This window comes from Artemia franciscana, chromosome 13 (genome assembly GCF_032884065.1).
Source record: "Artemia franciscana chromosome 13, ASM3288406v1, whole genome shotgun sequence".
Lineage (NCBI taxonomy): Eukaryota > Metazoa > Arthropoda > Branchiopoda > Anostraca > Artemiidae > Artemia > Artemia franciscana.
In genome coordinates this window covers 12,567,874-12,581,730 of record NC_088875.1, presented here as the reverse complement: position 1 = coordinate 12,581,730, position 13,857 = coordinate 12,567,874, and the positions used below count along the sequence as shown (strand labels likewise).

The 13,857-nt window shown below is 37.0% G+C and overlaps 1 protein-coding gene across 1 annotated transcript in view; it reads left to right on the top strand.

The window, feature by feature from the left end:
• The first annotated feature begins 673 nt into the window (after window positions 1-673).
• LOC136034541 (RNA-binding protein NOB1-like) overlaps window positions 674-13,857 on the top strand; it is a 51,893-nt gene continuing 38,709 nt past the window's right edge. Inside the window, exon 1 of the mRNA XM_065715770.1 lies at window positions 674-789. Within this exon, the coding sequence (XP_065571842.1) occupies window positions 709-789 (81 nt within the window). The 5' untranslated portion in view covers window positions 674-708. The remainder of the gene's footprint in view (window positions 790-13,857) is intronic.

The following is a 13,857-nucleotide window of genomic DNA, read 5'->3' as shown; positions in this document are numbered from 1 at the left end:
ATTTATATTCCCTGTGTCCCGGTGTCCCGGTCGTCATTTGTGTCCCGGTGTCCCGGTCTGTAATTTCTATTCAAACAATCCCTGTATCCCGGTCGTCATTTATATATCCCGCCTGTGCCCCCGGCGTCCCCGTTGTAGTTGTGTCCCTGTGTCCCAGTCGTCATTTATATTCTCTGTGTCCCGGTCGTGATTTGTGTCTGGGTGTCCCAGTCTGTAATTTCTCTTTGAGGTTCCCGGTCGTCATTTATATTCCCTGTGTCCCGGTTGTCATTTGTGTCCTGGTGTCCCGGTATGTAATTTCATCAGTTGACAAACATGACGTCAGTCAACAAACAACTTCATGACGCATACAGCTCAATCCTTATAATGACGTCAGTCGACAAACATGACGTCAGTCGACAAACAAACATGACGTCACTCGACACACACAGACAACTAATTTTTATGTATATAGATACTAGGCAACTTGAGCTAGAAACATGGGATATAGCGGAAAAACGGCAATGGATGTCACTTGTACCTGATGGATCATTAATTATAGATATTATTAAACTAAAAATCAAGTTTTTTCAACTGAAAGTAAGGAACAACGTTAAAACTTAAAACGAACATAAAGTATTACGTAATGAGCTCGCCAATCAATTTTTTATCGCCATCTTCAAAAACGTGTACCAATAATGGCATTAAATTTTAAAGCTACCATTCAGCATGACTGAAATCAAGATGACTAAAAAAGCTGTTAAACTAGTTGCTGATTCTATTGCTTTCCTAAAAAATTCTCCTTTACAGGTTAGATTAGTATTAATCTTTCACTAACTTTATACTAAAACTTGACAGTCAATGGGGGGATTTAAAGGGTTGTCACTCATTCTTTGTTCTAAACTCTTAAAAGTAGGCTAAATTAGCCTAGTAGACCTATGTGGAAAATATAGCCAGTTCATGATCTTGGTGCAATATTTATTTTATGATCTAGGGTATTTCTCTGAAAGAGAAATAAAGTTTAGCTCTCTGAATAGTAAGCACTAGGCCTATCAAATATTATACTTGATGGTTAAGGTTGCTTATAACCTAGGGCAGATCTCAGTTAACCTAAGAAATAAAATTATATAATTTGATCCTTCATAAAGATATATTGTAACAACATAGGCTAGTTAAAACATACACCAGGTACAAAGGAAGAAAATACAGGGTAAATATATGACTGTCCATAGCCTTATTGACTCACCAATAAAGTGAACATACTAGTTGATGCCTTTTTTATGCTCTTTACAAAGATAATAATTGTTTCTATTGCAAATTCAAATATAAGCACTTTTTGACCTAACCTTAGGCTATTATGAATAATTTTGGCACTAAGAAAATATAATGTTATTTTGTTGTTGTTTTTGTTTGATTTAATTTGGAGATGCTATTGCACAATTTCAATGCAATTCACTAGCTTCTACAACAATCTTCTATTGTTGCTGTCTATAGATAAGATATTGTTGAGTGCAGGATAATATCTGCCACTTCATTAATAAAGTCACTATATTTATCTAAACTAAAATTCAGAAATAACACTGAATCTTCACTGTAGTCACAACCATATGTGGTACAAACTTCAATTAGGGATTTTCTCAGGTTAATTGTATTTTGGCACTGTTCCAATAAGTGTTTGATAGAGCATGGTTTGTTAGAACAATCACAATTTTCACTCCTCACTAAATTCAATCTTTTGAGGTGTTGGTTTGACCTAGCATGCTCAGTCCTTAATCTGAATAACATATTTGTGCCTTTTCTATTATCAGGTATTGACAATTTATTAGGAGGTTTACCTTTAAATATTGAATGTATCTATTTGATGAATGCTCATTGTTATATATTATTTCACTTCTTTTAATTTCCCACTTTACTCTTCTGGTTTTACTTAAATATGACCTGTATTCTGTGTTCAGTGGTCCAAAAAAAGCAGCATCTTTTGCCATCAAATCCACTGTATAATTACCCTGAATATCACAATGGCTTGGGCATCATTGGGTAGCCTTCCCTATATTCTTAGAATTACATGATAGGACACTTTCATAAATAGTTTGTATGTCTAACATTTTTCTACTATGGATGGCAGTTATTGCTGATTTACTGTCTGAAAGAATCACTGCATGTTCTCAATTGGTACATTCTAGTTCAATTTGCATCAGAGCTTTTTTGATGGCTAGTATTTCAGCTGCAAAAACAGATGCCCATTCATCAAGACATTCTTGTAATATTTCATTTGTTTTCTCTGACCAGACAGCAAAACCAACTTTTGTTCCTATTTTTGAGCCGTCAGTATAATAACAGAAATGATTGCTATAATAGGAATCCAGAGTTTGTAATAAACACAATTTTTTAAGGGGAGCTAAATCTGATCTGGAGCATTTTGGTTCTGTTATTCATTTGATTTGAGGTTGCCTTTTTTGTTTCCAGAAAGGTTAAATTCAGTCCAAACACCTCAATCATATTTATCAGTTTTGGTATCATAGGAGGTTTTTTTTTCCCAATTACTTGTTGTATCTACATAAGCTTTACTTATCTCTATTAGTTGTTGATTTGGATGATTAGGAATTTCCATCACCTGTAATATGTAGTTAAGAGCTAAATGGTGTAGTCTAGAATTGATTGACATAATTCCAGTCTCCATTCTTAATGCAGGAATAGGGGTAGATTTCATGGCTCCAGTCATTATTCTCAAGGCTTGATTTTGCACAACTTCAAGTTTTTTAAAGTTCTTTGCTGGAATTCCCATTAAGACTGGGAAAGAATATTCAATTCTCAATCTGACAGCTGCAGCATAGAATAACCTCAAGATCTTTCTATCTGCACCCCAGTCTTTACCTGCTAGACATTTCATAATATTTAGTGCTTGATTAGCTGATCTCACTATATTTTCCATGTGGTTATTCATGTTGAACAAAGAATCTAGCAGAACACCTAAATACTTTGTTTGATTGACAAACGGGACAATTAAATTATCTAAATGGATGGTTAAACTATTTTGGTGTTGACTTCTATATGGAGAAAAAATAATGCCCACTGTTTTGCTTGAAAATTGTAGTTTCTTTTCTAAAGACCATTTTACAGCATCTTCAACTGTTTTTTTTATTTTAATATATGCTCCATAAAGACTACTATCAGTGGCCCAAACTGCAATATCATCTGCAAATATTTTCCCCTTTATATTATCTAAAGGAAAATCACTCATGCAAAGGTTAAATAATTTTGGGCTCAGAACACCTCCTTGTGGGACACCACAATTGAAACAAAAACTATTTGAAAATTTATCACATGATTTTATGGATGCTTTTTCTGTTTGTAGTAATGCATATATAAGTCTTAACATCTTTCCCTTAACTGAATCATTAACTTTAGTCATAATCACTTCCCAAGGAATTGAATCAAAGGCTAAACTAAGATCAAAGAATACGTATGCCACACAGCTCTTGCTCCCAATTGCAGTCTTTACATCATTCTCCAAGGTGATGATGGTATCCATTGTGCATCTTCTTTTTCTGAAACCAACTTGTTCATTTATTAATGTTTTATAAAGACTGATTTGATTCTATTTTTTATCATGTGCTCCATTATTTTTATAAAGCTGCTAGTTAGTGATATTGGTCGGTAGTTATCTGGGTTTAAGGAAGGCTTTCCTGGTTTTAAAATTGGGATTATTACACTTGTGCTCCAAGCAGTGGGCACTTTACCGGTATTCAAGCAAGTATTGTATAATCTAAGGAGGAACTGTCTGGATGTTGGTCCAAGGATCTTGGTTATGTCATAAGTAACACCATCCATCCCAGGCGATTTATTGGATGGTAATGATTGAATAACCTTTCCAAACTCTTCCTCAGTGAATTCAGTATTGTTTGGATCTATTTCCATCATTAATTTTGTTATTTTACATTGGATTGTCTCTTTTTCTGCTGGAGTGAGACCTGGCAAGCTCTCTCTTTTTGCCAAGAATTTCTTTGCAAATAGATCGGCTTTATCCAAAGGATCCCAGAGTAAATCATTATTTTCGTCTTGCAGTATGTAGTCTTTAGTTTTACTAAATTTACCTGAGATTGCATTTAAAGTATACTGTAGCATTTGACTATTTATAGTTTATTATAAACCCAAGCACCTAGAACAAATACAAAATATAAGCACAAGCAAGCAATGTTATAAATATAAGCACAAGCAAGCAATGTATAAGCACAAGCAATATAAGCATAAACAAGCGGGTTAGTTCATAATGCTGCATCTCCCTTCTTTTCATGAAAGGCAGTCTGCCTACAAATCCGGCCTTTTAGGTGGCCTAACCACTCTGCCGCTGCGGGTGTGCGGCATCACCTTTGATGTAGTGGTAGGAGATTTAGTCCCTGTGGCTGGGCAGTCGGGAGCAGCATTTTCAGGCGTAGGAATGATGGTTGGTGCGACAAGGGGTGGGTCAGAAGGTTCATCTTCTTCTCTTGGTAATGGAACATTTCTTGGCGAGGTTTCGATGTCTGTGCGGATTGGCTGGGATGATTCGGTTAAGATGGGATGGGATATATCATTGCTTTTGTCCTGTGTGGTGGGCTGGATTCTGACCTCTTCCTTGGCTACGGGAAAGGAATGGCGGGAGATATGGACTCTATTTCGTCGCAGCCTGGAACCGTCTTCTGTCTCCACTACGTATGATCTGGGGTTCTCATGGCATGATATGATTTTCGCTTTGGTCCAGGGGCCGTTTGTTTTCTTCTGGATAAAAACTTGGTCTTCCAGTTGAGGTTCACGTAGCGGTTTCGCAGTCTTATCGTGATAGCGTTTCTGTCTTTCCTGTTCCTTCGATCTGTGTTGTAGGAAGGTCTGAAGGGGGGTGACTCTTGATTTTAGCTGGTTGTATGTTGATGGTAGGACTGACCGTAGCTGGCGGCTCATGAGGAGTTGAGCAGGTGAGGCATGGCCGTCAACTGGGCTGTTTCTATATTCTAGAAGTGCAATATGTGGGTCGTTTCCACTTTCTTTCGCTTTGGTTAGTATCCGTTTGCAGGTTTGTACTGATTTCTCCACCAGACCGTTTGATCTCGGATAGATGGGGCTGGAAGTTTTCAGACTAATTCCCCACTCTTGCGCAAAATCTCGGAACTCTTGTGAGAAAAGTTGTGAGCCGTTGTCTGAAGTTATCAGCTGAGGGATTCCAAAACGTGCAAAGTTGGCTTTCAGTTTGTTGATGATTGCGGTTGATGTCTGACTTGACAATTTGTCTATTTCAAAGTATCTGCTATAATAGTCGGCAGTGATGAGATAGCAGGTCTTGTTCCAGTCGAAAAGGTCAATGCCAATGTGTTGCCATGGGAGTGAGGGCGGCTGGTTGCTAATCAACGGTTCCTTTTGATTATTTGCTGCAAATTTAGCACATGTTTCACATTTTTGGACGAAGGACTCAATGTCAGCATTCATCCCTGGCCAGTACACAATCATCCGGGCGCGCTGTTTGGTTTTGTCGATCCCAAGGTGTGCTGAGTGTAGCTGATGAATTATGTTGGTTCTGAGAGGATGGGGTACGATGATTCGTTGACCTTTCAAAACTAACCCATCGTGGATTGCTAGTTCGTCTTTGATATTCCAGAATCGAACGGCATCTGTTCGGCACGACTGGCGTGTACCGGGCCATCCTTTGAGTATGAGTTCTTTGACTGCCTTGAGTTGAGTGTCTTTTTCTGTCTCGCGGCGTATTTCGTCTAGTTTGGAACCGCTCACTGGCAAGGATTTCATCACTGTATGCACAAAAACTTCGATGTCATTCTGCATTTTGGTATCAACGTCTGGCAGGTGTAGTCGAGAGAGTGCATCTGGGACTGGGATATCTGACCCCGGGCTATAGTGTACTTCGATGTCGTATGGCTGGATCTGAATCATCATTCGCTGTAGTCGTGCTGGTGCCGTATGGAGTGGTCTTGATAAGATGGTCTCTAATGGGCGATGATCTGTTGTCACGATGGTTTTTCTTCCATAGATGTAGTGATGGAAGTGTTTGCACCCAAACACGATCGCATACAGTTCCTTCTCTAGTTGAGAATAGTTCTGTTCAGTCGTGCTAAGAGCCCTAGATGCAAATCCTACGATCTTCCCATTTGAGGAGAGCTCAGCTCCAAGTCCATGCTTTGAAGCGTCAACCTTGAGTTCGACTACTTTGCATTTATGGTCGAAGAAAGCTAGATTTTCTGAAATGCAGCTCTTGATCTCTTTCATACTTGCTTCGTGATCGGTTTCCCATCTGAAATCGGTGGCTTTAGTAAGATCTCTCAGTGGCTTATTTTTCGAGGATAGGTCGGGTATGTATTTCGATAGGAAGTTGAGCATTCCTAATAGTGTCTGTAGCTCTTCTTTAGACTGTGGGCTTGGCATGTCTTGTATAGCCCTAATCTTTTCTGGGTCTGGTTTTATCCCGTCTCTGCTAATGATATGTCCAAAGTACTTGACTTTGTCTTTGGAAAATTCGCATTTTTCACTGTTGAAGCGGATTCCTTTTTTTCTGGCTCTTCTAAGAACGGCGGATAGTCTCTGGTCGTGCTCCTCGCGGTTCTTTCCATATACCAGAATATCATCTACAAGTATTCTGATACCTTCCAATCCTTCAAACGCCTCTTCCATTTTTCTCTGGAACTCGTCTTGCGCAGACACTAGGCCGAATGGGTATCTCTTCCATCTGTATCGGCCGTAGATAGTGCTGAAGGTTGTATAGTAGGAGGATCGCGTGGAAAGTGGGAGTATCCAGTAGCCTGAGCGGGCATCAAGCCTGCTGAATACTGCCGCTCCATCCAGTTCAGCAACGGCATCGTCGAAAGATGGGACCGGATAGTAGGGGCGTTTTATCGCCTTGTTCAGGTCAACAGGATCGATGCATAGTCTCACACCACCATCTTTTTTCTCCACCATGACCATGGCATTAACCCAGTCTGTTGGCTCACTGACCTTTTTGATGATATCGAGACTTTCTAGGCGCTCCAACTCGGTCTTGAGCTTCTGCTTTAAGGCTAGCGGTATTTTCCTAGCTGGATGTACTGTGGGTGTTGCATTGTCTTTTAAGTATATTTCACACTCTGTTTCGAGTTTGCCTATACCCTTGAAAACATCACTATATTCGCTGACTGGTGATTTTTCAATGTTCAGAACAAGCTTGATCAGGTTCATGTCTTTGCTTGCTTTAAACCCAATTATAGGTGTGGTGTTTGACTCAACCACATAAAAGGTGAGTTGCTGTGTAGGCCCATTTTTGTAGTGACAAGGAATATTGCAGACTCCTACATAGGGTATTGTCGATCCACAGTAGCTGGTGAGGCGTTGCGTGGCTTTCAGCAGCTTTGGCTTTGGCGACAGCTTGTCTAGGTACTGTGAAGGCAGGATGTTGACCTGAGCACCCGTATCGATCTTGAAATCAATGTGGATCTGCCCACAAACAGAAATCTCAGCAAAGATTTCATCCTTGCTGGAGTCCTTGTTGATGGCATACAGGAACACCTCTGTTTCTTCCTGGTTGTACAGGTCACTGGTGAATGCTGGAGTGTTTGTGGCCTCATTTCCAACGATATTCACCGCCTTACTTTTGCAGACTTTTGCAAAATGGTTTTGTTTTTTACACTTGGCACATGTTTTCCCTTTTGCAGGACACACATGCTGGGGTGAGTAATTTCCGCCACAAAAGTAGCACTCTGTCTTTTTAAGTGAGAAGCTGGAGCGACTCTTTGCAACAGCATCCACTTCTTGTTTTATTTCCTTTTGTTCGAATGTCTTTAGTTGTGCTTGGGTTGACTCGTGAGCTCGACATATTGTGACAGCTTGGGCCAGAGTAAGGCTGTCACCGACGGCTAATAGTTTTTCACGTAGTTTAGGATTTCTGACTCCACTAACTATTTTGTCTCTTACCATCTCACTTTCACTTAAGTATCCGCATGGTTTAACTAGAATCTTGAGCTCTGTTATGTATTTGTCAGTACTTTCTGTGTTGTTCTGGTCTCTTTTCTGAAAAACATAGCGGGAGAACACTTGATTCTTTTTGGGGGCAGCATAGTCTCTAAACTTCTTGAAGTAGATCTCGATTTTGTCCTTCTCTTCATCCGCAAGCTCAAAAGTGCTGAAGATTTCTCTGCCTTGTGCACCAACCCAGATTAAGAGGTAGGCACATGCTACTTTCTCAGACTTGTCAGCAAGGGGGCCTTGGCACATAAGCTTTGCGTGGTTTTCGAATGCGGTCCATTCTGAGTCGAGGTTGTCTGCATTCCAGTTTATTGACGGGTGGGTGATCTCCATGACGTCTGACACCATGTAGCATTTGACTATTTATAGTTTATTATAAACCCAAGCACCTAGAACAAATACAAAATATAAGCACAAGCAAGCAATGTTATAAATATAAGCACAAGCAAGCAATGTATAAGCACAAGCAATATAAGCATAAACAAGCGGGTTAGTTCATAATGCTGCATATACCAAACAAGTTTGATAGGGGCGAACCTATTCAGCTTATTTTCACAATACAATTTCCATGTTTTTCTTTAATTGCAGGATGGTATATTTGACTTTGGCCTCAATACTTTTATATTTAATTAATAGTTCTGTTGAAAAGTTCCCTTTCAGTTGCCTTTTAAGTCTCTGTCGCTCTTTTACCATTTCCTCAACATGTTCGTTCCAACCATGTAAGTGTCTAATTCTTTTCCTACTTTGATAGCAACTGTTACTAATGTTATCATATGCATTTTCAAAAACTGCTAAAAATGAAAGTGCATCCAAATCTGGGTCCCCTGTCTCATTGGGAGTGTTATTATCAATATATCCACTCATTAATTCTAGGTCAGCTCTATTTGGCTTCCTTGCTTAATTTTTATTAAGTAATGTTATTTTGTCAAAAACAACCAAGAAAATAGCACTGAGAAAATGTAGTATTACTTGTTGGAAAACAACTGAAAGCTCTTACTTTAATTGAAAATTTGTCATTTTAAGAGCTCAAAAAGTGCTTAAATATGAATTTTGCAATAGAAGCAATTATTTTATTTGTAAAGAGCATAAAAAAAAAATATTGTGTGGTATGTTCACTTCATTGGTAAGTCAATCATATGGGCAGTCATATATTTACCATATATAGGCCTACCATTAGATTTTAATGATGTTGATTAGAGGCATGCAAGATGTATTTTTCAAAGTTGGGGGAGTGAATGTTTTCCTTTTTGGTAATTGCCTAGTTAGATACCTAGAGATGAGAAAACAGGCTTCATAATATACAGAATAATCATAGTTAACACATCTTGCATACAGCCTTGCTGTACCTTACCCCTCCTCCCTCCTAATGTGCAAATATATTTGTAATACATTATGCCAAACATAGCTTGGTTTTCCATTATTTGATTTGTCAAAGTTTATTCTATTTACTGGTACATTGGTTGAAACAACTGATCTGATTCTGAGAATATATAGGAAATACATACTTTGGGCTATATATTTGCAAATCAGGAGGTTTGCTGCTCTTTCCAAATACATTATAACTTGTGCTATTCTCATGTGGTCCCAGATTTAGGGTTAGGATATATACTACTCTAAATAAAAATCTAAAGCAATGAAATTCTTTTTATATTTGTATATGTTTCAATTAATCAGATTACCTTTCCCTTGCTCCCCTCATCCCCCAAATTCAAAGAGTTGTGATCCCCAGCACCCTCAAATAGCTTATCACCACATATTTGTTGTCACCCCTTTGATTAAAGCCTCCTTGCAGCTCAGTCATGAAGAGATACCCTCCCCCTAAAAGCTGCTTGCCACACTGAGGGTCACACCACTTTTTTATACTTCTCTACTCTCAGCACCATCAATGGAAACTTGCACCCCTGCTCACCAAATGTATCAGTTTGGACCAAATATTTTCCAAAATTTTTGGAATTAAGACACAAGCCAAAAGAGACTAAAGAATATTTTGAAAATTGTGTCCTTCTTCATCTTCCCTTCTTTGATATCACTTCTTCTGAAAAACAGCAACTGAAATCTAAAATAAGACTCCTTTTGGCTTCTAACAGGTTTTCATCAGATTATCACATATCACCAATACAATCTTGATGTAGATCAAATTCTGTTCTTTTTATTTTTGTCCATACCATTATGAAAATTATAGCTATTGTGGTACAAGATAACAAATACAGCAAATCCAAAAATGTTATCAAAGGACAAAAAAAAAGAGAAAATTGAATGTTTTGTGGGAATTGTGAGTCTCAAGCTACCTATTCCCAGTACTTTAAGGCCAGCCAGTACCTACTTGCCTTTGCTCTTTTCTACACCAGAGAACACCACAAAATAAACCAAATCAAACAACATAGTTATCTACAAAAAAACAGTAATACTTTTATAGAGGCATCTTTCATCTTCTTTATTGAAATTGGCTTTAAACAAGTCCTCAATAATATGATTTGTCTTTAGCCTTTCAAATGTACATTTTATTTCTAATCCTCTATCTAGGGTAAAAAATATTCATGTCCCTTCCGAGTTGGCCATTTTTAGTATTCCTGACAATCCCAATGACTTCCCCCTCCCTTTCAACCCAGCAAGATAAATAAAAAAAAAAATTATGTTAATCCTACAGAAGTCAAAACTCAGAAGATGATAATCTGGTTAAATAAACTACTATCCAAAATTCACTTAAGAGGATTAATGTAGTTCAAGAAGTTGCAAATTAGTGTAGTAATAATATTACTGGCTAGATATTTTCAGTTTAAAAATTCTAAAACAATATAGAGTATATATTAATTGAAATTATGCTACTTCTTAAATTGTGCTTTTTTTAAGTGGACTTTGTTTTGGTTATACTTATGCTCATGTTAAGGTACCCCTCTCTTTTTATGTACTCTCAGTAAGAAAATTATCCCCTTCTTCTCTCAGTAATAAATTTGGGGGGGGGGGCAGTTGCCCCCTCCCAATAATTTATTATACTATAGCTAACTATAGTTTATTAAGTAGCTTTACAATTGTTGCTCATTTTAAGGTTCAAATTTGCTCTTTATTTTGAGCAGATTTTTTTTTTTTAATTAATCAATGCTCTTTTTTAACATAAAGAAAACAAAAAAATGGTAGTCCAGTACCCTTCATAACATTTTCCACACTAAAATTATTCCAAATTAATTGCCTTTGGAGCCTTATTATCATATATAAGTAAAAATGTGAGCTTAGTTAATGGTAAAATTAAAAAATGTTCTGTGCTTCCTGTTTTGTCATATTTGCTCAGTAAATTTTTTCCTTTATATTTAAGATGCTTTTACCTCCTACAATCTATCAGTTCAAGATAAGATTTTCTTGTTTTAAAACTTCCAAAAATGGAAGTGACTACACCCTCTACAACTGCAAATAGGACAGAAATGCAATTATTTATGAATAAGAAGGTAGATAGACAGTGAATATAATTTCCTGAATGAAAAGGAAATCATTGAAAAAAAATAAGACTTAGTGCTTTTTATAATGATATTTGTACTATAACCAGACAGGCTAAATTGGTTATAGTTCAATCATGGAATTTTGTAGAGTGGGATCCACTTGAGGGATCATGTAATTGTTTTAATTTTTATTTCCAGTATTCAATTGAAGCTCTGATTCTCTTATTTGTCATTGAAATGCCTAATAAGCACTGATAACATCCTTTTTCTTGTGTTTTGGTGTGTAAGTATTGAACTGCCTCTATGTACAATACCATGCCTTCTTGCTATTTTTACTTTTCTAAATATTTCTTTTAGCCAGCTCCAAAAAGATAACTGACATAAATATGCTAAGAATTATAACTGAAATTATTTTACTTTCTCTTAATGCCAGTGCTACCGTACTTGTGGGATGTTCATCCCTGCATGAGCACACTGTACAAAATGTCTGCTGAGAATAGAATAAATTGAATCAAAATAAAATATATATATTTTTCCTACAGTTTACAAATTTTGAGGGCATGTGTAAGCAGTACCAATCTGTTCTATTTTTTTGATTGTTATCAGTTTTATCATGTAGCATTAGGAGACCATGTTTTGCCTGTGAAGGGAATTATAGACACGAAAACAATATTCAGTGTAACCCCTTCCAGAAATATATACCCCCCATATCCTGATTTACACAAGAAAAACTTTTGTGTAATTTTTATAGAATTAGTTTTTTTTTTTAAACAAAGATACAAAGGGGAAGTTGATTTTCAAACTCTAGGAGTCAATTTTCCCTTCCAATTGGCATCCCTGGCAATTTTTAATTAATTTAAGGTTTCTGCTGCAATGATGCCAAAAATTGTTCAGATTTTCTGGATATTCTTTGTCAAACAATGCCCAATGGATAAGTTAGTAATTCTAACTTTATTTTTCAAATACTTCCAAAATCAAAATAAAGTTGTTATTTAAATGTGAGCAATAGGTCTCAGTACAATGTTTAAATATCTGAGTAATACTTTGACTTATCCTATATCTTTACTTAGACAATGCTATTGTGCTGCCCATGATTTTGATTTTGACGTTGTCCTGCTGATGTCAATCTATTTATCAATATAAATTAAATAACCCACAAACATATCAATTGAAAAAAATCATAAACAATATTTCAATAAATCACATATATAATAAGTTTAGTACAACAAATCAAATCTTACAGAGTCAAAGTCCATTCAAAATTACAGGCAAATGAATAGCATGATACCCAGGGCTGTTAGAATAGAGCAGCTTTAGTCGTGAATCTGGCTGAAAAAATCTGACTGTAAACAACATTCGCCTTTGCCCACCCAAAAGATTGTTTATGCTGTAACACTGTTGTCTGGAGAAGCTCAATGCTAACAATTTTAGTAAAAACCAAGAACCAACACTTATATTTATGATTGTTTAATGTTGTTTATTGTTTATAATGTATTGTGTAATGTTTTTAAATTCACCAAGTACTGTGTTTATTAAATAGTTATTTTTCTTCACTAGCACTTGAATAGCACTCCCTCTTGCCCTCCTTCCTCCTAATAAAAACACTGTAGCTAAGCCCCTGGAGGTACTTGAATACATCTCTGTGATTAATTAACCCTTTCCTTGCATCAATTCTTTCCCTCTTTTAACCAACTCCTACCCTTTGTGCTTGGACAAGAGCTATCCTTCCACTTGGACATTCAACCCACTCGCATAGAAATGTCAATCCCTTTCCAACCTTTTCATACTCCAACAATTGATTTCCCTCGTTACCACTCACTTCCTCATCCATACAAAATGTGGCTCTTAACCCTTACTACTTCTTTACAAATCAGCATTTTCTTGGTAGACCTGAAACATCACTCTTACAATGATAGTCACCAAGTAACCGCTGTTTAACAGATTATCTACCCACTGCTGTTGTTCCCTGTCGAGGTAACAATACCTCAGAATATTATATGATGCTGTCATTTTCCCACATGCTTTGTCCAGCCCCATCTGTTTTTTTATTTAAAAATTTTGTTCCACAGTCTCAGTTCTCTTACTCCCATCTGGTCCCACAATTAAAACACACAAAAAACACTTTTTTCATCAATTGCTATACCATACCTAAGGTCCATGTTATGATGGCCAGGGGTTGACTCTTAGACTAATAAAATCGATGTGATTTCCATAAAAGAGGTCCAAGCATAGAATGGTGATGGATTTAAAGTTAATATCCACTCCCAATTTGTACAACTTTTTCCTTGTGACCCTGATGTAAAAAGGGAGGAGGGATATTATCATTTACATGATAATATTCCTCCAATATACAATTTCCCTGAAAAGTCACCCCTGAAAAAAACCTCCCTCCATGGAAAATTATTTCTGTGCAAAGTCCCCCCAACAAATTACTATTTTTCCCCCCAATGAAAATTGAGTCAATTGTCCC